The 25,294-nt window shown below is 38.2% G+C and overlaps 1 protein-coding gene across 8 annotated transcripts in view; it reads left to right on the top strand.

Annotated features, from left to right (window-relative positions):
* Nucleotides 1-25,294, top strand: part of WWOX (WW domain containing oxidoreductase) — a 525,216-nt gene that overhangs the window by 170,903 nt on the left and 329,019 nt on the right. Inside the window, exon 9 of one of the 8 annotated variants that reach the window (XM_068956307.1) lies at nt 21,438-21,474. The exons of 6 other annotated variants lie outside the window; for them this stretch is intronic. In XM_068956307.1, the coding sequence (XP_068812408.1) occupies nt 21,438-21,474 (37 nt within the window). Of the gene's footprint in view, nt 1-16,960; nt 19,963-21,437; nt 21,475-25,294 lie in introns of those variants that run through there. One more of the 8 variants, XM_068956312.1, reaches the window with a different exon arrangement.

The raw sequence follows: 25,294 nt of genomic DNA, 5'->3' as shown, positions 1-25,294 counted from the left end.
CCTGCAATATAAAACTAGAGCTATATTTAAAGCAGTTCTAGTAGAATTTCCTATGTTGTGATGCCCATTTGCATGCCTTATAGGTTTCAAGTGAAAAGCTGAAACTTGGAAGAGGGAGGCAGTGAGAGCTATGAAGTAAGGAGCAGAGATGAGACTAAATAGAAAGCCAGCAGGTCTTCAGTGATCAGCAAATGATATAACTTAACTGGGGGCAAACAAACCACTTGTTTCTCTAAGACTGATTTCACTATGACTGGGTCTGAAGAGGGAAGCACTTAAGTTTAACTATTGATATTGAACTAGCTGTATATTTATAGTAGCTCAAGATATGTTACATGCAATTAGTGAGCTAGTGGGTAACAGTGGTAGCATATAGTTGTTGTGAATAAAGAGTGTGTAATACTTGGGGCTATAGTTAGTTGGTACTAATTTTTGTATTTCATTGGGTAAGCTTTGACAAAGACCTATCGTTTCCCAAATAAGCCATTCTTTTAAGAGAACATCTGTTGAAACAGGCAATTTAAAATTAAATTCCTTAAAATCCAGGGCATAATTAACACTACAGGGATACAAATATTAGTTTTCTAGAAGCCATTTCTATTTTGCTTTATCTTGATATTCAGGAACCTTTTCAAGTTGATTTTTTTTTCTATTACCGTTTTGCATTTAGTATACAATTCTAGGTTCAGAATAAGCAGTTGAACTAAAACAATAAAAATATTAACTATATTCCATCAATGTTAATTGAAAAAGAGTGCTCTCTAGCAGTAACAAAGAAAGTCCTATGGCAGGGATGGTGTGATTATCTTCAGCAACAATAATAGGTTAAAAGAATTGTGAGAAGTTGTTTTATGCTATTTATGTAGGACATCTATGTTTGCAGTCCGCTCTTTTTGGATCTCAGTATTGAACCGTAAGGCAATTGGGTTATCTTTTTAAGAATTGGTTTGTATTATAGTTACGAAAAATTAATTGGAAAATCAGAAATTTCTGCAAAGGGAATTGGAGTGAACGTGGCGTATGTCTGCCGTCTAAGAAAATCTGAAAAAAACCTGATAATATGTTTTGGGCTTACTCATCTACTGTAGCGGTAGATAACTCTAAACAATACCTAATGTGATGACTTCTACCTGTTTTCTTGGTAGCCAGCCAAGCCAATGGTGTTCTGCCTGTTTATTTGTTTACAAGACTGGGGAGGGGTGGGTGAAATTCAGCCCCACTGCAGTCAATAAAATAGTGTGTTAGGCCTACTAGAGCCAAGAGTTTTTTGTTAGTTTTGGCTTTTAGCTACCTTTGCCTTTTTCTTGATGGTATGTAATTGAGGCAGGCTTTTGTAACACTCCATCTCGGGGGGGGGGGGAAAAAAAGCCCTTGTAAGTGCTCTTGCTAAATGAGAATGGCAAAATACTGGATTACATCAAGAAAATCTTATATCTACAGTTTAGGGCTTAGCATGTTTAAGACAATGGAAGATAAGTCACAGGTCATTTATGCCTATTTTAGCATATTTCTGTATGTGAGGCTGTTTTTACTAAATCTCCTTTTGGGACCTCATTTTCCTTACTGATTATTAAAATTTAAGTTTTCTTACGTGGTTTGAAGTTGTCTGACCGCATGGCTCAAGCAAACCACTGCCTCATAGGACACAGCAATGAAAATGTGTGTTTTAGTCTCAAATCTTGCATATGGAATTGAAATGGCTACTGTACGGAGAAGTAATATTCCTACTGTGGAATTCCAGTTATTCATTGCCTTGTTTCATTCTGGAAAGTTGCAAATTTATTCTTTATAGAGCTCAGGCACAAAAGCTGTCTGTTGCACTAATGTGGAAATTGTTTTCCTATTACACTGTCTCCATGCAAATAACAAATTAATGCAGCTCGTAGAGAAATCTAATCACTGTAATTCAACATCCAGGGAAGCAAAAAATGATCTTGCTTGTTTTCGCTCTTCCAAGAATGACACCAGATTTTAGTTTTTTAATGCATGGCCTATTCAGCTCATTAGTTTTAATATACAGGTTTAAAAGTCTTTCCTTGAGCCATATCAAGAATATCAACATAACAAGATGTTAAGTCCCCAAGAGAGAGTAATCTCTATCAAGTTGTGGTTATGGTCTGGGAGTTATCTAGCTATTTTATGCCCAATTCTGTCTTTATGCCTGAATCTTTTATTGGATTTAGTCTTTGAGAGATCTAACTTATGCAGTGGGTCATTACAGCTTTCATTTGCCCGTGCAGGGGGACTCTGAGGATAAGAATGTATTAAAAACAAAACGTACACACGCTCCTCCAAACTCCCTGGCGGTCAGAAGTCTTCACTGTGCTGCTGAACACCTTCACTTCAAAAATGCTTTAGTTTACTAAACTTGTCTTTCTTACCAAGGTGTGTGCTCAGTCGAATTGCTCTTTTTCAATATCTGTCCCTTTTCTTTCTCTTCCTCATCCAAAAACTGAAATCGGCTGTGTATAAACAGGTCTTCAACTACTGTCACTCTGTATTGTGCTGGAATTAGCTTCTGCTCCTTTTACACCTTCAAAAATATTCTTACAAAGAATATGACTGCATTCATTGTCTTTAGCCTTTCTTAAAGATTTTTGGGCCTACTTAAAGAGTCCCTCCTTCGGTAGTGCTATGTTTTTTCATAAACTCATCTCATGTTTCATGCTGCTGTTTCTTTACACACTTTTCTTAGTTTCCAGAATGATTTAGGAATAAAAAAAACCCACAGTGTCGACTCTAAGGACGCTGTTTTTTATTACTTCATTCAGCTACTCATTCTACCTTTGAACACCATCAAAAATGTAAAATATAAAAGCAGAAAGAAGAAAAAAGAAGAAAACAAAGCTTTCTCACGGAAGGACCTAGTGCAAAAAGATCCAACAGTTTAACTGCATGTCTTTTGGATATTTTTTATCAAGAAATGAAGAACAGTTTGAAAGTGGGATTTTTTTTTTTTTTGAATCCTGCCTTGAATTTAAAAAGAAGTCCCATGCTCAAACATGCACGTTCTGAGCATGTTCTGACATGTGCTGATACTATCTTGACATTGTTTTTCCAGGATTAATTTATCACCCATTCATACTATTGCTATCATTGGTCTAATCCCTGTAAAGAGCAGTGTCTAGATATCCTTATTTCCTTCAGAAAAATATAGTGTTTGAAACCTTCCTTGTCTGAAGGAGGAATAAGATTTCTGATGTAGCTGAAGGTAGTTTTGTTCCAGTCCTGTTGTCTGTAGCCCAGCTACGTAAAGGAGAAGATCTGGCTTCAGCTGGAGATGCTCCCTATTCCCATGTTGTCTTTCAAGGCATGCAGAAAAAAAATTAATTTGGGCAACATTCCTCCTTGCCTCAGAAATGTGTTTTATATCCTATATTCCTAGCCATGCTCTCTGTCCTTCTCCACACCAAATCTGTTGCCATTTCTTGGTCAGAAAGGAATCTTCCTCCACAGTTAAGCCTTTTCTCTTGCCTTGTCCCAACCTTCATTACACACGGCCGGAGGGATGCACCTTGTGACTTAAATGAAAGGTACCTCTGCTTGTGATGTTTCCTAAACAATTATTTTACCCAAGATGCCTCATTTTCCGGCCCCCTCTAGGTCCTGTCTAGTCAGAGAAGAGGGAGGACATTTAGTCGTTCTTGCCAGTTTGTCTTTCCTGAGAGGCTCAGCTCAGCTCCGCTGACCTACTCCTGCTCTGTGGCTATGTGACAAACGGAGCAAAATCAGTCTGAGAGATGCATGTCCTTTGCCAATGAGCTGCTTCGTTCGTTGCTTGTACGCACGTTGGGTGGTACAGGTATTTATTTCATCATTTGTCTTTGAAAGTTAGCCTGTTTTTAATGTTCTTTCTAAGCTTTTTTTGTACTTTAATTTGAAATACGTTCTCTCTTGAAGTCCTGCAGTACTTGAATGAAAAAACGCTTCGGATGTGCATCTTTTGCCCTCGCTGTGCCTGCTACCCCATGTCATGCTCCAGTTAGCGGGAAGCTAAGCGAACAGTCCCTTTACTTAACTCTGCTTTCAGATCCTGTGTATCCCCGGAGGAGTGGGAAGCAGGAACTGCCTGTTCCCTTACTTGGCTCTTAACTAGGAGGCACCAGGAGAGAGACGGTGTTAATAAAATATTTCTGTTTTCCACCCTCTTCTATTTGACAGTCAGCTGTTTTGGCTAGGCTAATTCTGTCCATCTCAAGTTTTTCTAAAGTGCTGCAGTCTTTATAGATGACTCTGTGACCCCTGTTTCTTCTTCTGCATTGTCTCAATTATGGGGATACTTGGACGTGTCATATACGATCTGGGTGGCATGCTGAAGAGCAATAAGCTAGTCTTAGCTGAGAAGGCAGACGATGTTGGAAATGGTGCTGTGAATGGACAAAGTGATTTGTTCAAGTTGTACCACACATCAAATGAAGAAGCAGGAATAAAGTTTTGCCCCAGCCTAGTGATTTGACCTGTGGGTCCATGTAACGTTCCTTCTCTCTGAGCGTTTGTAAGGATTAAATTCTTTTAAGAATGGTTATTTCTGCTATACATTTTGAATAGAAACAGCTAGCAAAACTTACGCTTAGAAGGAGGTATGCCTTTGTCAAAGCTTACCCAGATCCAAAAGTGGAAGGTCAACACATGAAAGTGTATATAATACAGCTGGGAAGAAATCATGGAAAAAGTTGGGTCTGATCAGGGAGTAAATTTGCAAGAGGGGGTGGTTTGGGGGCAGAAGGGCTTGATCTTGACCAGCACTAACTGTTAGTGGGGTTGCAGATGCACACTTCCTCCCACGTGGTACTCGTTGTTTGAAAAAACTGGCTCCCAAAATCTGGAAAGTAATGGTTCTTTGGAAATGCTAAGTGAAATGGTGAAACACATTTTTCCTAATATATATCTTCTCCAAAATTTTGTGCTTGTTTCTTTCACTGGAAAAAAGAAAAAACCCTAAAAGACAGACTTATTTGAAAATTCATCAAATTAAGTGCTAGTACTTGATTAATTGTTGGATTGTTTTTTAAACTGTCTTCTGTATATTTGGTGACAGTTACACTAGGAATCTATGGCAATTAATGGAGTTTGTGCATATACGAAAACAAAACCCCAAATGCTGAGGTTTTTTGGTTTTTGCTTTTTTTTGGGGGTAGGAAGTCTTCAGGTTCCACAGTTGACCACATAGTTATAAGATTTTTTAACCATACATAGCTCTTTAAGCAACTCATTGACTTATAAATGAAAAGGAATTCAGAGTTGAGCGCAATATGGACAAGTAGGAAAACTGCCAATAGTTGCTAGTTTGTTAAGTCTAAGATTATGTTGTCAGATTTTATGGAATGGTCAACTGATGCTGTATTCACAAGTAAATCCTTATCTGCTGAATCTCTCTCTTTTTATATTTGCAACAGACAACGCAGGCTTGGCAGAATTTGTCCAAAATAAAATGCTAATTAAGATTTTTAGTCTGCTAACAAAGAGATTAAGTTTAATAGGTTCTTCAGGCAAAAACGATAGGTTCTGTCCTAATGCATTATATTTCTGAACTTGCAATTTATTCAGTAATTAACTTTTCTTGATGACAATGAAAATGCATAGCCTTGCATGCAAAATTCATTTTAGTCTTTACTGAATGTACAAAACAAGTATGAATACATTGTATAAGATACTGGATGTCTGAATTCTCAAAAAAAGTGAGGGAACTACTACTTGAAGCTCTTCCATTATTAACTGTCAAATTATATATCTGATGTGCTTTGTGACAGACCAGCTTGTTGGAACTGAATATTTTTGGGGAGGAAAACCAGAAAGAGCAGAATTTTTTCCATCATTTCCTGTTCTTTTTTTAAGTTTTTTCCTAAGAAACATAAAAATAGCATTTTTTTTCTGTCTTATATTATTTCATAGAATTTGCAATGTTTTTGCAATTTCTTCTTCCTTATTCTGAGGGGGTTGTGTGCACCAGCTCTGTTGCATTTAGTTTATTTGGGACTTAAAATGTTAAAGTTTTAATGACTTGCTCAGCAGGGGAGACTGACCCACAGCTAGCTAATGACTTTCCTTCAGGCGCTAGATTTTCCCACTGCACAAAACTAAATATATTAACATTGCACACTGGTTTTCAATGCAATCCATGTACATATATCCCCGTTATATGTCAGCTTAATGTATGACTGAAGTACCTGAAATAAGCAGTCTCCAACAGTTTTTTCAACGTGGCATCCTATAATGAGTTTAAACTAAATCCTTCTTTTCGCATGTAGAAGTCTGAAGTTAAAAGCAGCATCACTAAATAATTTGTAACATCTATTTCAATATCCAGAGGTTCCTTAAAGTTTGGCGCTGACATATGAAAAATACAGTTTATTGGTAATAAAAGCATTCACACCTTACATCGTCAAAGTACATCGCAAATACTAACTCTGGTTGTGTAAAATGATGTATGGGTGAATTGTTTTTCTTGCGCCTTTCTTTTTAAGGTGTTTGAGCTTGTTATATTTCAGGGAGTGACTTGAACAACATGCTGTGCCTGGGTACCGATATCTGCAGAATGGGACTCTTAGTCACTCCCAAACGGGAATCCCTTGCTCTGTGTGAGTGACTCTCTCCAAAAGCTACGGATAACTTCAATACTAGTCCCCGTTTCAGGAAAACCCATATGTGACATCAGACTTCATATTGCTGGTAATTTATACTAAAATACAAGTAATGAAAAGAAGATGTAGGTCAAATTATGTTCACATTTGTAATCTATTAGTTTAGTTATTGAAGGGGTGTATATGCCAAGACCTTTTCATTTCATCCTGACAACTCTTGTTTCTTCTTTGCAAGTCGGGTTAATGCTAGCTGTATGCTATCCACAGCAAACCTCGGCTGAACCTCTTTTTTTTAAGCCACCTGACCAGCTCATGCTGATGTGTTATTAGCTGAAAAATGCTTGATATGGATTAACTTCCTACCCTTTTTGTTCTATGTATTTGTTTTTCAGAATTCACTTACCAAAAAATGAATTGAGGAAAAGCACCATGTCTTTAAAAGAAAGTAATTAATTTCTTGGTCATTTTTCCATGTATAATTTCTCAGTTCGGAGCTAGTGGCCAACTTTGACTTTTGTTCATGTGCTTATTTTTAGGTTATATGAATGATGTAAATATTCCAGTCAACTGCCAAGAGTGGGATAAAAAATGACCTCCCTATGACCTCCCTATGACATGCTTTCATACGTTCAGTAATAAAAACTGAATCGGTTTTGTGGGAATGCATATAGAAACAGGTATTCCCTCCCCCCGCCCCGTCCCCAGGAATGATATGTATACGAACATCCTATTGATAATATGCCCTAATGATTTGGGATAGATAACTTGCTCCGGAGAAGGGGGCGGCTGCTCCCTCTTAGGGGAAAGGCTGCACGGGCGACTCGGGCAGGCCGGGCCGCCCGGCTGGCTGGAGCCGCGGCCACCAGGGGGCGCCGCGGGGCCGCCGGCGGGGGCGGCCGCGGGGCCGGGGCCGGGGCCGGGGCCGGGCGGCGGCTGGAGGCGGGGGCGCCGCCGGCGCGCTGCTCACCTGAATGCCCTGCGTTATCCATAGCTAACGCTTGGTTGGCAATATTTTAAAACTGTGGGCCGTTGCATGCATTTTTTTTTTTCCCCCGCGAGGAAAACCTTTCATTGACTTCAATATTTAGCAGACTCTAATAGCCTCAGTAGGTCTTTCACAATAAAAATAAAAAAAAAGTATACTTAAAAAAAATCAAATAAATGATGTCACTCACTCTCCTGAATCATGGCACCTTTTATGTGGTTTTCTCAAAGTCCTTTATTTAGATTTGACAAACTTTTTTTCGATGGAGGTAGAGGTGCTACACCCATGGACAGGTGAACAAGCTGAGGCGTAGGGAGGTAAGTGTGCAGGGGAGGGAGGTTATCCCGACTGCCCCTCTTTCCACTCTGCCTGCAGAATTCCCTTGTCTCAGGCTCGGTCTTTTGTGCTACAGTTAAGAAAAGTAACTTAGCTTTAATAGCAGTGCTTGTCTCATTAGGCAGAGTGTTTTTACAGCACTTGAGAACTCTGAAAAATGACTAATATTTGAGAGACCGCATTATTCACTACAGTGTATAAAAGCAAACGTTTTGATCAATATTTATGTAAGATTTAATTTGTTGTTTATTTTTCAATTTTTAGTTTTACAGTCAATAGGGAAGAATATAGTTGAGTTTTAATGTCACAAGAAACATCTGCAATAAAACCTAATTTTTGTTTTGTTATTGTTCTGTGTAAAACCACCAGCTTTTATCTGGTGATATAGGTGTCAGTCTATGTTTCAAGTTAATAGGTTTCAGTTAGACCCTGGCTTTCATATACTAACAAAGGACACAAGTAGAGAATACTACTTCCAAGTATTAAACTGGATCCGGGAGACAAACTATCACTTCTTGTAGTCCTGTTCTTTTAGTTTGTAAAATTTCCTGATATTACAGGTCTTCATCTTTCAGCTTCCTTCGTTTCGTGTTAGGGTTCCAGTGTAACAATAATCCAGGCTCCTTGATAAGCCCCATAAAGCAGCTTGTCCACTGCTGATGTTTCCTACCTGGCAGCTTAGGAAATATCAAACCTCACCTGAATCAAACACCCTACAGTTTTTAATTACTGAATCTTTTTCAGCTGTCACCGTCTTTTCATCTGCTGCACACTTCTCTTCCTGTACTAGGGTGTAATATTGTGTGATAATGTTTTATTTTCTTCCTTCTTCCTTGCGTTTTTGTTATTCAGCCTCTTGTTGCAACTACAGGCTGCCTTTATAAATTTCAATTTTGTAATCAGTCCTGAGTGACCTTGTCTTCTGTTTCTTCTCTCTGCATCTCCCTTAAGCGTGTATAGCAAACCACCCTTCTCTTGGCATGGTAACCTCTCTAAATGTCTCTTTTATAAATCTTTCATTCTCCTAAACGTTTCGTAGTGAGGAAAATTGGCTTGCAAGCAACCTTGCCCTCACTGTGCTCGGTAAGACACTGCATGTATGCATACTGTTCCTGAATGTCTGTACTAAAAAAGCTCCACATCTCATATTGCAGAACTTGCAAATCGCTAGGGTTCGTCTCCAGTTTAGATCCTTAATTGCTAAGATATGTAGCTCTTATAACCTGCTCAGGGAAAGCTTGAAAAGTGGAAATGGAAATGGATGTAAAGACATTCCCTGATTCTGGAGTCTGTCACTGATCTAATTTGAACCCAATTGCAAAGAGGAACTACTTAAGATATTTATAAATGTTAGATAAGAACACCACTGAATTAAATTGGAAGGGGAAGAAACTAAATGTTGCTTATCTTCTTGAAAGGCTTGTGATCTTGTTCAGGTTCATTACAAAAGTGATTTTTTTTTTTTAATCAAATAGATGTTTATTTTAATCCAGAAAACTTTCTTTAGTAGATTTGTCCACCATTTGGAACAAAAGGACTCCAAAGTGATTATGCCACCGTATTGCTTACATATCCTCATATATTTCTTGTTATTCTAGTTGAGTACTGCATTCAGACAGAGGTTGCCAATAAAGTTTATTGTAGGAGCTAAGTGTCAATATCTGTAGTACCCCCCGCCTAGGGTGCTTGTAATTAAAATGCCACAGATAGTCTAGGAGAAGCATGAAAATTTGATGGCAAATTGATTTCAGGTTCATCTTGAAATTTGTCCTCAGCTGGACTCGATACTGCTGGCAGACATTGGATGGCTTTTGTCAAAAGGGTTTGCTGGGATGAGACAGAGATGCCTTGATCTGAATATTAAATACACTGCTCTGCTTATGACAGTTTGCTTACTACTAACATGTTCTTTTTGTATATGTGTCTTATTGTGTGGAATGTGTAGGATGGGATCTTAAGAAAATATGTTACTTGTAAATATTTTGCCATACTAGAGAGTAGACTTAAAATGTCAGCTTCAATTCTAAACATATGACTTCAGAATTTTTAAATGCTGTAAATGTTCCTGAGATTAAGCTGAGCTGCACAAAAGAAAATACGGTGTGCTGAAGTAATAGATTAAAAAATAGGAGAAGAGGGGGGAATCACACATAAAGTAATCTTCTTTTAAAAGAAAGAAATTTTTTTCCTCAAATACTTTCATTTATAGGAAAAGTACCTGGAACAGATATAAAATACCTTTATGCTGTCAGGTTTGAATCTTACAGTGAGTCCAATATAGACCGTTATTTGATGTGGTGTTAGTATTCAGTCGTCTTCTGCTCTGCTATGTATTTGAAACAATCTCATGATGAGAGCTGGTCATTTTAAAGTATTTCATAAAATCCGAACATCAGTTTATGTCCACTAAATAAAGAAAGTGGTTATTTATTTGGAATGTGCGCTGTCTCTCAGAGAGGAAACTTTACTTCCTTAAGATTATTCCAAAAGTGATCCTAATATTTTAAAATAATCAATTTGGCATGCTCTTTGGACCCTAATATTAACTTTAAAGCCTTTGCTTATTTATTTTTTTTTTGTTTAAAAACAGACTGGCCACCACTTAAGGATGTATTTAAGCTCAGGTACTGCCGAGAGCCTAGCCACAAGAGCAGGGTGCGCCGAGAAGGCTGCGGCCCTGAATGATTTCCAGGGTAACTGGGTGGTTTTTCAGGCCACGTGGAGCTCTGCGGCACTGCCTTGCCTAAGCTGGTTTGCTCTCTGGTCCGCCTAGGTAGGGGCAAACAGAGCAGAGACAGTAATGTGGACAAGCCCGTTAAATTTGGCTTTGTCTTTCCTTAACTCCCAGTTAATGGCAATCTCAGTTCAAGTTGTAGTGGAGGGAAAATGGGAGTGGGAGAAGCAGTGGGAAAGTAGTGAGAGGTAAAAATACAGTAGACAAGCAAGTGTGGTTGGCCTGTTGGTAATATTTCAGCGGTAGAAGAAGAGAGAAACAGTCAACATCAACATAGCTCTATGGCTGGAGAGGAGAAAATATCTTCATAGTGACATCCTGGCACCCGTAAAGGCGGTGGAAGATTTGATTTTGTTAGGTAAAGATTGTGCAGTCTGCATCTGTGCTTCAGAGCTGAGGTGAAGGAGTGAGCTGGTAAGGCTCCCCAGCGCCGCAGCTGCTCTTTGCCCTGCGGCAGGATGAGTGCAGGGCTTGCTGCGACCTCCTGGCGGGCGCTGCCGGCCGAATCGGCCCCAGCGCCTCCCTAGCTCTCTGCAATAGGCTCCTCTCTTGCTCCCTCTCACCTACTTGTTATGCTCGTACGGGGACGAATGTGGTACCAAATGTTGTTCAACGTAATGTAAGCATTGATCTCGTCTCAATATTTCTTTGTGTCTAAATGATGCAACATTTGGGGGAAGTGGAAGAAATTGGTTTTGGTCTTAGATGGAGGCTTTATGATACTACTTCCTACTGGAAGTGAGCTAGCCCAGTTTATGAGGAAAATGAGACCTGTGTAGTCTAAATCTAGCATTGTACTTGATTTTGATTTTTGGAGTACCTGAATTGTTCACTCCAAGCATTTGATAGTCCTTTCTTCCTCTTCTCTTCCCTCCAAATTTTAAAAATAAAATAATACTCGGTGGTTGCACTAGAATGCTTCTCTTAGGTGCCCGAGATCCACACCCAAGCATCTGATCTCGCTTCAAACGGTCGGTTTGTTTCTTCCTTTCCTGACACGGTGAAACTGTGTTTTTATTTCCAGCTATGATAGATTTGTTCACATTGTAAATATTATATGGTACAGGAGTCTTTATTTTTTCATATAATCTCTGTTTACAAAGTCAATACAATCACTTGGAAAATATGTAGCAAACACTGCAGTATATTAGAATCCTGTGTATTGTGTTTGCTGTAGATACAAATTCAATACAGCAACTCTCCAACAATTGACATGTCAAGTAATATATCAACTGTCGGTATATTACTTTTTGCTCATCCTATTACCACTTATCAAAACCAGCTCGCCACCCACACTCTTCTTCTCATTAAGGACTATTGCTTCAAGATACTGAGCAGTCTTGAGTCTTACTTATGTTTAAGGGAAGATTCTCTGGAAACCTTAGCGGAGATTTCATGTATGTAACAGAATTGGATCCCAAACTATTAGCATGAAAACCACGCAGAGACGACATTGAATTTTTAATCAAGAAAATTATTCCTCCTCACGTTTTCAAGGAGGAAAGTTCATTTGAATGGGCAGTATATAATTCCCATACAGAATTAATTTCCAACAGATAGGCTAGAATACCTGTAAATGAAATGGGACTCTTGCATAGTTACACTGTATTTTGAAGTAACTTTACTCTTACTTCTGCCATATACGTTTCAGCATATCTGTGGTTAGTCTCTTCTCTGAATCATCAGTGACCTTGTATGCAAAACAGAAGAAAAATGGATTGTAAAGTGGAGTCAGCGTAAAGTAACCTTTGTCCTATTCCTGGCCCAGGCTTTGGCCTACAGGAGTGACTTTGTGCAAGTGAATTCATATCTTAAGTTCTCACTTTTACCTCTATATATAGACTGGAAAATAAGTTAATTACACTTCTATATTTTATAAAATGATTTTTGATTCATAGTTGAAAAGTGCTGTTAGAATAATACTATTAAAGATGAACTTGTAATTGAATATTTTTCATTGATATGTATTTTACATATTTTATTTTTAGCCAGCTTACCTGCTTGCTCTAAATGCTCGTGTGCTGTAGTCACCATTTAGTGATACTCATTTTTTTTCAATGTACAGAATTTTTTCAGGTGAACTCACATATTGCCAGGTGAACTTGTATACATACTGCAATGAAAACTAGTTTTATTTTATTTACTCTTTTTTGACTGCTGACAGCACCATTTTGTGCCTCCTTGCATTCAAAGAATTACAGACCAAAGTGCCAAGAGATGATATTTGTTCTTGCAGTTCTTGCACTTGGATGCAAGCCATAGACGTCATCTCGTCTGGTGTTACAACACTTCCAGAATCCACTGTGTTGTGTTACAAAAGGGTGATGCCAGTATGATGTCCTTTTTTTAGATGTAAAAATACCTGTAGTTTTGTAGATGTCATCATCCTCCTTTCCCATTGCACAGGACGTTGCTGGGGGTGGCTGAAGTGAATGCCTGCCACCAGCCATGGTTAGTGCCTCTGGAGTGATGGAATTTGGCATTTCTGAATTCTGAGTAGGTTTCCCTACCATCAGGCACAGCTGACCAGTGTTTGTCTGATGGCACCATTTCTAGGAGATACTGAAATTGGATTTTTTTTCCTGAACCTCACTAAGTAGAGATTCATTAATCAGATAATGTGAAACATCTTTTTTGGCCACGTAATATGATTTTGACATTTGAGACAGGAAAGACTGATGTTCCAGTCTTAGCAGAGATATGTTTAGATTAATAAACAAAATCTTTCTTTTTGGTCTGTAGCCAAAACAAAAAAATAAACAAACTTGCATAAGTTTAAAAAAATTGTGAGGAATAACTGCATATTTGTTAAATAAGCCAATAAGATGGAAAAGTTTTATCTTCTTTGCCTGTTTAAACTTCCTGCACTTCAACAGAATCATTCTGTAGACTATGATAGTAATTTAAAATTTATTACTGCATCCATTGACATTGTAAGGATACTCTTTAAAAGATCTGTGGAATTACTTCATCACTTTTGGGGGAAGCCCCTGAGGATGGGGCAAAAACAGAACAAATGGGGCTGCTGAGAGATGGGAAGGTACGGACGGAAGCCTTGAACCAGAGGCTTGGGGACTGGGCCAGCGTTGCTGCGGCGTCATACGGCGCGCGGAGACAGAGTGGGAGAAACCGAGGCCGCGGCGGGGCCGTGCGAGCATGGTGCTTGGCCTGCGCCTGCGGGCCAGCGCTCCGTCCGTGGTCCCAGTGCCTACCTGGGGAGAAATGTCTGCCTGCAGGGTTTGCCAGAGAGGTACAGAGGGTGCTCGTACCTCAGCTCATAAAGATGCAACACGAGCAAGCGGTGAAACCTCAGTTGGACAAAGTCAGGCTAGAAATAACTTGCATTGTGTTAGCAGCAAGGATTATAAACCATTGGAGCATCTCGTGGTGCAATGTACTGGGCACTCTACCACCAGAAAATAACGTAAAGGAGGCCAAAGCAAAAGATCACAATGGCCTTTTCTGGTCTGGAAGTCTATAATAAATAGCCATACAGGTACTGCACATAATGCATGATGAAAATACCTTGTGTGTTTCCAGTGTTATATCAAGACAGACCGTCCAGTAGTCCTAAGTCTTATGAGCTGATGGCTGTATGGCCATGTTTTATCTGAGTTTTTAAATAATCACACTGTAAAATAATGTTTAAAAATTAAATAAGTTATTGTTATTGCTGGTGTTGTTTTGTTAAAAGTAGTTAACTAATTCCTGGTTGAAAGATTTCCACCAGCAACAGAGACTGTGATTTTGCAGTATTTATTTGCTTAGCATTTATTTGTGAGAGCTGTTTTTTTCCAAGTTACTCGAGAGTATATGCATCAAAACTTGAGAAGGAAGGATGATGACGTAATACCATACTTCAGGATATTTAGTTTTTTTTTTCTAGCTTTGTTGCTGCTTTCCGAGGCATTTTTCAGTTGCCTCTCTGTTCTTCATTCTAATTCCTCCCTTCTCTTTCAAGCCCTATTAAAAAATCAGGAAAAGGAATGCCTTAAGACAAGATGGGATGGGTGCTGAATAACCTGACAGAATGAATAGATAATTATTTACTGTTTTATTGCTATGATTGACAGATACATTGACATGAAAAGCAATAATAATAATTTAGAAGTTCACCTCTGTATCTGATAGTGAGCATTGGCAAGTTGGTTTTACATGTTTGGATCAAAAATGTTTACAAAAGAGTTTTTCCGGTTATATGTTGTTATCCCCAGTAAATCTTTGCATGCATCCTTGTAATCACACTTGTGATTTTTTTCTATAGAACAGCAAAAATTAAGCTATCCAATGTCCTTTGAATACAATCTCATTACTCAGTATACAATGTCATTACTATCTTTGAGCCCCTCCCTGCCTTCAGAAGCTATTATATGACCTCCAGATCTCTCTTAGACTCCATGTATTACCATTAGAAGACATCCACACTGGGAAATCACTCTGTTCCTGTTTTTGATTAATATTTTATCAGCCACGAGAGGAAATGGTATTCTTTAGCAACACTAATAAGTAATTGAGCAGATGAGATGCCCTGCTACTTTGGTAAAGCAGTATGTAGAGGCTATAAAAGAAGAGCTTTAGATATGAATTAAAATAATAAAGCAAAAAAAAATCAGAAGATACTGTCTGCAGTGAAAATTCAGTTACATTATCAGCAGAAAATGAACAGTAATAATGTCATTGTTAAACAATAGCTTGTCAAAAACATGGTAAAAGTCTATCTTATTCAAATTGGTGTTCAGGATATATTTTCACAGAAATGATTGATTCATAGACTTTAAATAAAATTTAAACTGAGTCAGTGAAAACCTCCTACAACAGACAGTGAAAATTGATAGTTGTTTAATGAAGAAGTTTAAAGGCTTTTTCAGTTGCTAGTTGAAAATTACCGGTAATTGCACTATCAAGAAATATTTAGGACTAGGATTTTAAATGCATATTAGTTACTCAAGAGTCATGTATTAGGAACAGAAGGAAACAGTTAGTTAGTGGTATGATTAGTTGTCTTTTCAGTAAGTAATGCACTTGACAGATCTGTTGATATACCTGTCTGTTTTACTGGCTTAGACAGAAAAGTCTTCCTATAATGTTTTATTTAATTTTAATATATTTGTGTGGATCACTTTTTCATGAATGCAAGAGGTAAATTTGGGAAGCCCTGTCGCATCATTGCCTTGTAAGACTTGTATTGATTGATATGCTTTGGAAGAAACTCGTATGTCTGTGATGAATTGTATTATGTCAGGGTGGGTGAAGAGAACACACAAGAAAATATGTCTTAGACATCTAAGATTCAGCTTTTCTTCCCACTTTCCCCAATAGGAATATAAGCCTTTATACTCTTATTGGAAAGGTTATTGTAGAGAACCTCGGTAGAGTCATGATGGTGGTGTAGTGCTTTTAAGAGCTTTGTCATATAGTAATTATTTTCATTTGAAACTATACAGGAAATTTCCAGGTATATGGTGTTACTGTCCTTATATGCTCTTGTGCAGTACTTTGGGCATTGATAACCAGGTATTACTTTTTAAAACTTAATTTATAGGCAAGTGAGACTTTATATTGTCCCCTAAACAGCAGAGGAGAGAGGAGCATGATGGACTACAGTAAATTCAGTAGTCCTTGTGGCTTCATGAATAGTTCTGCCTAAACAATGCATTAGAAGTTATTTATTTGAGTTTTAACATCTACAGGACTTACCAGAGATAGCAAAAAGGTAATACAAAGTAATGGGTTTACTGTCTAATTATATTAATTAAATAATGCACATAAAATATGAAGAGTTATAAAAAGCTAGGAGTTACTATTACTTTATTCCCCAAAGTGAGAGATGTGTGTATGTTTGTGTGCATGGGGACTACTCTGTATCTTAATGCTAGAATTAATGCTAAAGTGGACTTTATGAATTAATCATGGGATTTAATTTACCAGAATTATTTTTTGGCATTGAGCCCCTGTAATTAGCATCTTAAACACAAGTGTTTTTGGTGATCTTATGACAGTCAAAGCAAAACCTTCTGCCATTAATTCCTTGAGAATTGTTTAATATAATTTAATAGGCAAGAGCTAATTTTGCAACTAGATTTGAAAATGAAATGGGTTCATTTAATGCGATGAGTGCTAATGGCCTCCTTGCCTGTAAGTTGGTTTCATTTCTGTAAGCTCATTGGGTTTAACATTCACACTGAAAGCTTTGGAGAACAACTTGGACAAAAAAAAGTCAGGGATTTATTTTTAATTTCCTTCCACATGTTTGAAGTATTAATGGAGCGTACATTTTATTCACACACAATGGCAGTAAGTTAATCATGTGACTTTTCCGTTTAGAAACCCGGAGTCAGGTATGTTCCAAATCTACCTGCGTGTGAGCTGATGTGAAACCATCTCCTAACGCTAGATTTGAAGCAGGAAAGGAGGCTGCTAACCAACAGAGCATTTCGTCGACTGTTTATCAGGTTGAATTCTTTAGTGTCTCAAATTATTTTTAAAATAAATATGTGACTCTTCCAGTCCTCTTAAGAATTGTTTTCTAAATACTTAGCCAAACAGAGAATTCATTCACTTATCCCATATACATTGCTACTGTCCAGTTCAGACGTGGTCGAGGAGCTGAATTTCTGGCTGTCCTCTGGAGTTTGCAAGCTATGGGCTGTTGGCTACAAATAAGAGAAGGGCTTATTCCAGTGGCAAGTAGCAGCACCTAGACAGTACATTTTCTCTTCCCCTAATTGGCAATATGAAATTAGAGGATGATGGGTTTATCCAAGTGAGAAATCTTAGTTCTCCATTCTTTTCCCCTGGATAAATTGCACTTTGTAATGTATAGGTGCACTGGAATGGCCAGTGGCTGTAGGTGAGAACCAGCATTGCTAGTTTGCGTAAAAGGAAAAACGACTTAGTGGCACACATGGCACAGTGAAAGGCATTAGCCACATCTGAGAGTGGCCGTAACTAGGATGTTAGGATAGTAGCTTTAAAAGGACTCAAGACTAGGATTTTGTGATTTTGACCAGACTATTGTGCTTCTTCCATCTTTCACCATTGAGAAACTCAAGTGCCTGTCCCTAGCAAGCATAGTTCAGCCTTTCAGGTGTAATTTATTAGAGATCCCTACCTGAATGACTCCCCTGATCCTGACTAAGATCATTTGTGAGGCTTGGGCTAGGTCTGTGAATACTGAAATAGTACGAATAGAGGCCTGGAGTGCTCAGCCCCCCTTTTATAGTGCTTTGCTCTGCCGCTGCTTCTCTCTACTGAGCTAAGCTCTATTTATTTTCAGCTGTTTGGAGGGTACTGGTAGTGCAGAATGATATTCTCTCTCTCTACCAAACCTTCCTCTCTATTAAACTAATTTTCCTTTTAGTACAGGAATTAGAAGAGGGCTTTAATCACAAATTCTTGCTTAGAGTTCAGAAACAAAGTAAGTTGCGTTTGGATCTTGGGGATTAGCAGGAGTCCCTCAGCTGTAAATGGTTAACAGCGTTGCTTTACCCCATCTCTCACAAGCGTGTGAGAGCTCTGACTTGCAAGCCCTTACTCTGAGACTGCAGTAATTTCATTAGCCAAAAGTGTAATTACATTATGAGAAGAAATAGCAGTCTCAGATTTCATGACCTCTTCTGTTTTCTCCCTAGTGTGTCATAATCTAGATAAGTCTAGATTTAGTTTTGGGTTTATTTATATATTTAAAAATAATGTGATCTCTTGCAGCCGTGAACTGGGTATGATGAAGAAAATGAATCAAAATAACTCATGAATTTAATGTTTGTGCTGCTTCCTTATCGAATCTTTTATTTTTTCCTTCTACTGCACCTTAGCTATTATGTTTGTCACAATTAGTCTAAGGACAATTAACAAGAACAAGAGATGGAAAAAGAATTATGCTTCTCGTTGTTATGTGAGAGAATTGATTAGTTGTAGTTAATTGGTGTGTTTCTTGGGTTGTAACTGTGCTATGTTGTGGGGCTGTGAACTAAGCTGTCACCAATGACTGTCCGGGCTCCATGGGATATTTATGGAGTAAATTACAGGTACTTTTTCCTTTAACCATTTTAAATTTTCCAATTCTCCTTTAATAGAATGATATTTTACAATGAAATATGGCAATGAAATATTTACCCTCTGTGGCACATAATTACATATTTTAAATATCATGAATTTCCTTAACTTCCGTTGGAAGAGTATTATCTTAGGATTTGCATAAGCCATCCAAAAGGTGTTGAAGGTTTCTTTTGTGTGAGCTGGAGTTTGGACGTCAGTCTGGCATAACAACTTATGCTGCCTGATACTGTCTAAACAGCAGATGTACGAGTTATCCACATGTAAGATGTAACAAGTTGACCATGAGCCAGCAATGTGCCCTTGTGGCCAAGAAGGCCAATGGGATCCTGGGGTGCATCAGGAAGAGCATTGCCAGCAGGTGGAGGGAGGTGATCCTGCCCCTCTCCTCAGCCCTGGGGAGGCCACCTCTGGAGTACTGAGTCCAGTGCTGGCCTCCCCAGTACAGGAGAGACATGGAGCTCCTGGAGAGAGTCCAGCAAAGGGCTACGAAGATGATGAGGGGCCTGGAGCATCTCCCCTTGGAAGAAAGGCTGAGAGAGCTGGGCCTGTTGAGCCTGGAGAAGAGAAGACTTGAGGGGGAATCTCATCAACGTGTACAAGTATTTGAAGGGAGGGTGTGAAGAGGATGGGGCCAGTCTCTTCTCTGTGGTGCCCAGTGACAGAAGCAGCGGCAGCGGGCACAAACTGAAACATAGGAAGGTCTGTCTGAATCTGAGGAAATACTTTTTTCCTGTGAGAGTGGCAGAGCACTGGAACAGGTTGCCCGGGGAGGCTGTAGAGTCTCCTTCGCTGGAGATATTCAAAACCCGCCTGGACGCGATCCCGGGCAAAGTGCTCTAGGTGTCCCTGCTTGAGCAGGGGGGTTGGACAAGATGATCTCCAGAGGTCCCTTTCAACCTTGGCCATTCTGTGATTCTGTAATCTTTTTCTTACCAAATTTTGATTAGATTTTGAGAAGTGCAGATCATCTGTAATTGATACTGGAGTCTGTGGGAGTTGTGCTTAGTTGGACAAAGTTCAATTAAGTGCTCCTGCAAGCTGTGAACTACGTTGTGTGTGACTGTGGGCCAAATTCTAACACTATTATCATACAAAATGAGCCTTTTTTCTTCTCAGTGTCATTGTCTAAAACTGAGCTTTTGTCTGAGATTAATTTTTTGGTAAATGTGTTGGTTTATCTACAATACGCATATATATTGGTGCAAGTTTATATTTAATTGCTTTATTTAAAAATATGCTGCTAAATTATAAAGTGTAAAATATACATTAAATATATATTTTAGTTTTTTATTTTAATGCGCTTGTGAAAAAATCCTCTCTGTTTGCATTCTAGAGAGTTAGAAATCAAAAATAAGGCAGTGCTAATGCTCCCAGTTGTTGCTAGTTATTAATGAAAAATGCAGTGCAAATAGCAAAGCAAAAAAGTGGTAAAGTCTTTATCCCAAAGCCCGCAGCTGAGTTACCTATGGCTGTGATTGCCTGACACTTACAGGTAAGGTTTGTTGGGTCAGGAGGTTTGAAGATCTTGGTTTGGAGACCTCCCGTGAACACTTAAATATCTATTGCTTCTAGCTAAAGTGATTTTATCCTTTCTGAGTTGATACCGTACTGTTGTTTCGACATAATGCCGGATGCTGAATGTAGTCCAATATAAAACCAAGTGTTTGCTTTCCTGCATGGGTTATTATTCATCTGTTTTCAGAAGCAGGGTTATCAAATCTGCATTCAATCCAAAATCTTATTTTGGGTTATTGAATGCAACTTCCTGGTTTTTTCCCCTGAAGTTTCAGTTGGAGTAGATACTCCTGATTTCAAAAGCCAGACTTCATCATGTTATTAAACTTCTTAAAACTTCTTAAACGTCTGCTTACCAAGGGCTTGTTATAGATTACTGTATCTGAGCTAACAACTGGATGAATAAGTGCGTTCCAGGTTCCTGTCCAACCGGCAGAATCACTCCATTCTGGCTATGTTTTATGCTTATTTGATGAAGAAAGGGAAAGTTGACTGTATTTGATAGATTAAAATTTTTAATTGCTGTCACATGATGAGAAAATAGGGATACTTCATGCTCTATTTATTTTTCAAAACTGAGTTAAAAAACAAGTTCTTCTATAACTGAGTACATCTGTCAGCATTCACATAGGTATTAAGAGTATCTTTGTGTTTCATCTCCAAAAGAGCGCATTGACATGCAAGTGTAGACGTAAGCGTGTGCACCAGCGCTACGACTGCACTGTTGTAATGAAGATGAAATGACTGTAATGATGACCTTTCGGTGCCTTTGTCTCGACCGTGCCCTTCTCTTTAGCTGAACACCTTTCAAATGAACATGTTCTGAACTCTTGAACTGCTCATTCTGTTCACTGAGCTTATTGCTCAATCTGCAGTTTATCATTATGTGTCTCCAAAGACTTTGTGTTTCCTTAGATTTGACATCGAGATGGAATTTTTCATAACCCTTTACTAGTCATAAATTGGATTGTTAGGGGATTAAGTTAATCTTGTTTCTTTATAGTAGTCTCTGATTTTTAAAGCCCTCATTTAGAGGGGTTTCTTTATTTGTTGCTCTGCAATCTGCAAGAATGGAAAAAAGCCCTCCAAAATACACCGTAAGAATCTGTGTTGGTGAAATTATTTATTTCTGCTCATTTCCAACTGAATTGTACCTAAGAGATACACTTGAAAAGTTGTTTTATCATATTTTTCCCATATTACTATTTCTTCCTTTCTGTCTAAATAGCAGCTCCTGAAAACGACCCAAAGCAGTGCATCATCAGGTAAGTAGGGTGTCAGTGAACAGAGTGTAGAAGAATGTGTACTTTTCTTGTGCCACTGGAAAGGGAAATCGGAAAAAATGACTTGCCACTTGCAGAAAATTGTTATGGTGTCTTAGTCATATCTTAGCTTTTGCTTTCTTTATCAGAAGATATCACTACCAAGAATTTATATGTGACTTACTAACCAATTAGCTACTTGTATTAACAAAGTATGTGTATGTGGGGCGGAGGGGGCACAACCCCATGCATTTTTAAGAGTATTTTGGAGCATTTTGTCATTTTGTTCTCTGGTAGAAACATAGCAGCTAATCTTTTTCAAATCATTTAAATAAACTTTCTGCAAGGAAAATTTTATATAATATAAACTGTCTGATAAATTCAAGCAGCATAAAATAATTTCTGATGGCCAGAGAATAATCATGTTGTTCTTCATTAAAATAGTGGTGGCAAAGTCTTCAAAATACCTTAAATAGTAAAGTGTCTTGGGGCGTATCTGTGAGTTCTGGTGTTAAAGCCAGTTTCAAATATGCAGAAAGCATAAAATATGAGGCATAAGATAAGGCTAAAAATGTGTATTACTTAAATATAATGCTTATACTTAAGCATACCCATCTATTCATTTAAGAAATGAACATTTTTAGCCTTATTTCTCCAGAAGGTTCAGAATTGTCAGACAGGTTAGAGAAGATGAAAAATCCTGAGGAATTCTTTGACCTCTTTTATGATCTCTCTGTCCCTAAACTCCATCAATGACTTGCACTTTGACACTGAGAGTGGTGAGATGTAATTCTTCATCCCAATGTTATAAAACCCAGCATTCGAGGCTAGACATTTCTTTTTTTTTCTTCATTCAAGTATAGTTGATATCAACTAGCATCATACATAAAGGGTGAGATTTTCAAAAGCTCTTAGGTTTATCTAACATTGTGTCTAGTGAAACAGCTAGAAAAATTTTAATGGCATTTGATCGTTGTTGGGCTTTTTTGGGGTGTTGCTGCCTCACCCCTAAAAACTTCAAAATATGATTTGCTCAACTTTATATTATGAAGCAGATTATAATTTCAGTAACAAGTATTTATGCAGGCATACATATACCTAGTTACTTAGAAACAATAGCAAAACATAGGATTGTTTCAAGAAACCAGTTTTGGCAACTGTTAAAGGGAGAGATGCAGTCTCTCTGAGTGAGGCTAAGCTGTGCCGTGTATATCAGAAGCCGTTTCAGCCTCTGTTAGAGGCCAGCGTACAGCACTTCCAACCAGGAGCACCGTGCAAGCGTAGGGCTGTGGTGCTTTGTACTTTGTCTCCCCACCTATTTGATGCTCTGCTAAGGTAGAGAAACATATTACTTGCTGATATGTTATATACCTCATTTTTAAATGGTAATAAATTTTTTTAGCACTTACTAAGGGTAGGCTCAGAGTGCAGAGGAAAAATGAACATACCAAACCAATACAACAGTTACGGAAAGAGGAAATATTGAACAAAGAAGGACTGAAAACAGTAGGATTGCTTATCTGCAAAACCATTGTTAAGTTGGGACATTATGATGATTTCAAACACAATTCATTATTCACCATTTTACACCTGTATTTCTATATTTTCAACAAAAATAGAGAAATGGCAGATTCAGAACTGTTAAAAGATTAAAAAAAAAAAAAAAAAAAAAACTGCCTGTGAAACTGATGGCTATATTTAAGGCCAAGCATTTAGTAAGTTCATTATAAATGAAATAGTCCTAACAAAAATGTACCAGATAATGTAAAATATTTGTTAAAATTTCTTTTTGATAAGTAGTTCTTTAGCTGAGTACTGCAAAGTTCTTCATAAAGCTGCAAGAACTAGTCCCTTTCAGAGAAGATACTGTTCATTTTGTAGTAAGTAGATCATGATTAAATCCTTATGATGAATCCTATCCATCTTAATCCGTTTGCTTGCTTATGTCAGGGCATATGTGTTTATTTTGTATATATAAACTTTTTAGCTATCTACTGCGCTTTTCCATCAACACAGCTAATAATAGTGTTCTGCAATTGTATTTCTCAAAATTCAGATTTCATGAAGACACTTATGTTTCGGTTCTAAGTGCTGTAGAGACTTCTTATATTACTAATATGAAACTAACTGGCATCAAGGCAGCATTCACTGTTTCCAAAGCCGTTTACCACTCTGACATTAATTTACAGTACTGAGAACTGTGGAAAATTTCATCAAACAAGTTAGTTTTGATTTGTTACAACACACAGTGGATGTTCGTATCATATGTTTTTATTTAATCCTTCAAAGAGTTTTCAGGAAATAGCAGCCAGCATGTGGTGAAATAATATAAAGAGACATTACTAACATTTTAAGTAATTTATATAGATCATTATACTTTGTGCATTTTAGAATTATGCTACATTTTATTTAGCTTTTCACTTCCTTCTTGCAAGCCACATTCTGCTCAATCTTACTGAAACTATACCTGGCTTGAAAGGGCTGCTACATAGCTAATACGAGTCCTGTCTTAGCATGCAAAAAATTAAGCAACTCTCCGAGAAGGAGTGCTGAGCTGAGAGCAAAGGTAGCATTGCCTTGTGGAAGAATCTGGAGAGAACGTGAAGGAAGGAGCTCTACTTTAGGAGAGACTGCACTAGTTCTGCCATGCAATTCCTACCTTGTAGCAGAGACTTACACACAATTGCTTTGATATTTTGTCATTTCATTCGTGACTGCTCATTAAAAGATGATATGTCGTCTTAATGCCTTGTAGTAGAGGAAAGACAGACACTAGTTAAAGAGTAGTAACCACTGGTGTGACAATTACATGGGAACTCTGTTGTTATTCAGATTCCCTCATTGAAGATTCAGGATTAGAAGAGAAGGAAAAAGCTATGAGGAAAAAATATAAACATTATTTGTCTGAAGTATTCTACTATAACATCCTTTGGCAGTGCCATCCTGTAGTCTCTGATGCGTTTACCCTCAAAACTCTTCTCCAGTAGGGATGTACTGGTATCTACTTCTGACTTGTGGGAGTCGTGGAGATGATTTATCCTGTGCATCTTTAGAAATTTAACTGAGTTGCCTTAGTTTTACTCCTGTTCTTCCTGGCTACTGTCTAAAAGATGAGCCCACCTGTGGGTAGTAAGAGTGTGAAAGAAAGTGGGAGGATGAATAGGAACGAGGCCTTTTCAGAGGTCTTATGAGAAGATTGTGCAAAATCATATATTTGGATTAGGGAATTCTGGGCTCCCTCCCTCCATCCCAGACCCCTTGGCATTCCTTCATTTTCTCCATCGCTAGTGAGAGCTGTCAACATACCTGGTTTCAGTGCGGAGAAGAGTCATTACATAGATGGAGTTCTCTTCTTGGCTTCAGAACAAGAATCTCAAAATATCTCATGTGACTTCTGTTGTTTTTAGTAAATATGTCTTATATATTATTGGCATGACTTGGACAAATGGGGAGATTCATCTCTATATCCAGTAGAAATATTAGACCTTCTCAGCAGCTCAGTGAACAATGACGCACTTTCCTTTGCGCAATGTATGGACACTCAATAATCCAGAAAATGCGCCTCTGGGTGTATGTACTGCGTGACTCTCCGTCTATAGTTGTTTCGCATGTAAGAGGCATTTAGAGCACAGGTGGCAGGAGACTGGAAATTACTTCAAGTTAATCCTTAAAGTATGATTGCATTTTAGTTGTTTAACTCGTTACATACTCTGAGGCATTTAAAGGGTGCTTTGGATCATATAATCTCTACTGCTTTTACCCTATCTATGACATTGATTTAGTAACAAGACTTGGGCAACAGGGCCAATGCCCATGCTGCCTA

The sequence above is a fragment of the Struthio camelus genome, chromosome 10 (assembly GCF_040807025.1).
Source record: "Struthio camelus isolate bStrCam1 chromosome 10, bStrCam1.hap1, whole genome shotgun sequence".
Lineage (NCBI taxonomy): Eukaryota > Metazoa > Chordata > Aves > Struthioniformes > Struthionidae > Struthio > Struthio camelus.
The sequence above is the reverse complement of the archived record's forward strand: the minus strand, read 5'-3'. Positions and strand labels throughout refer to the sequence as shown.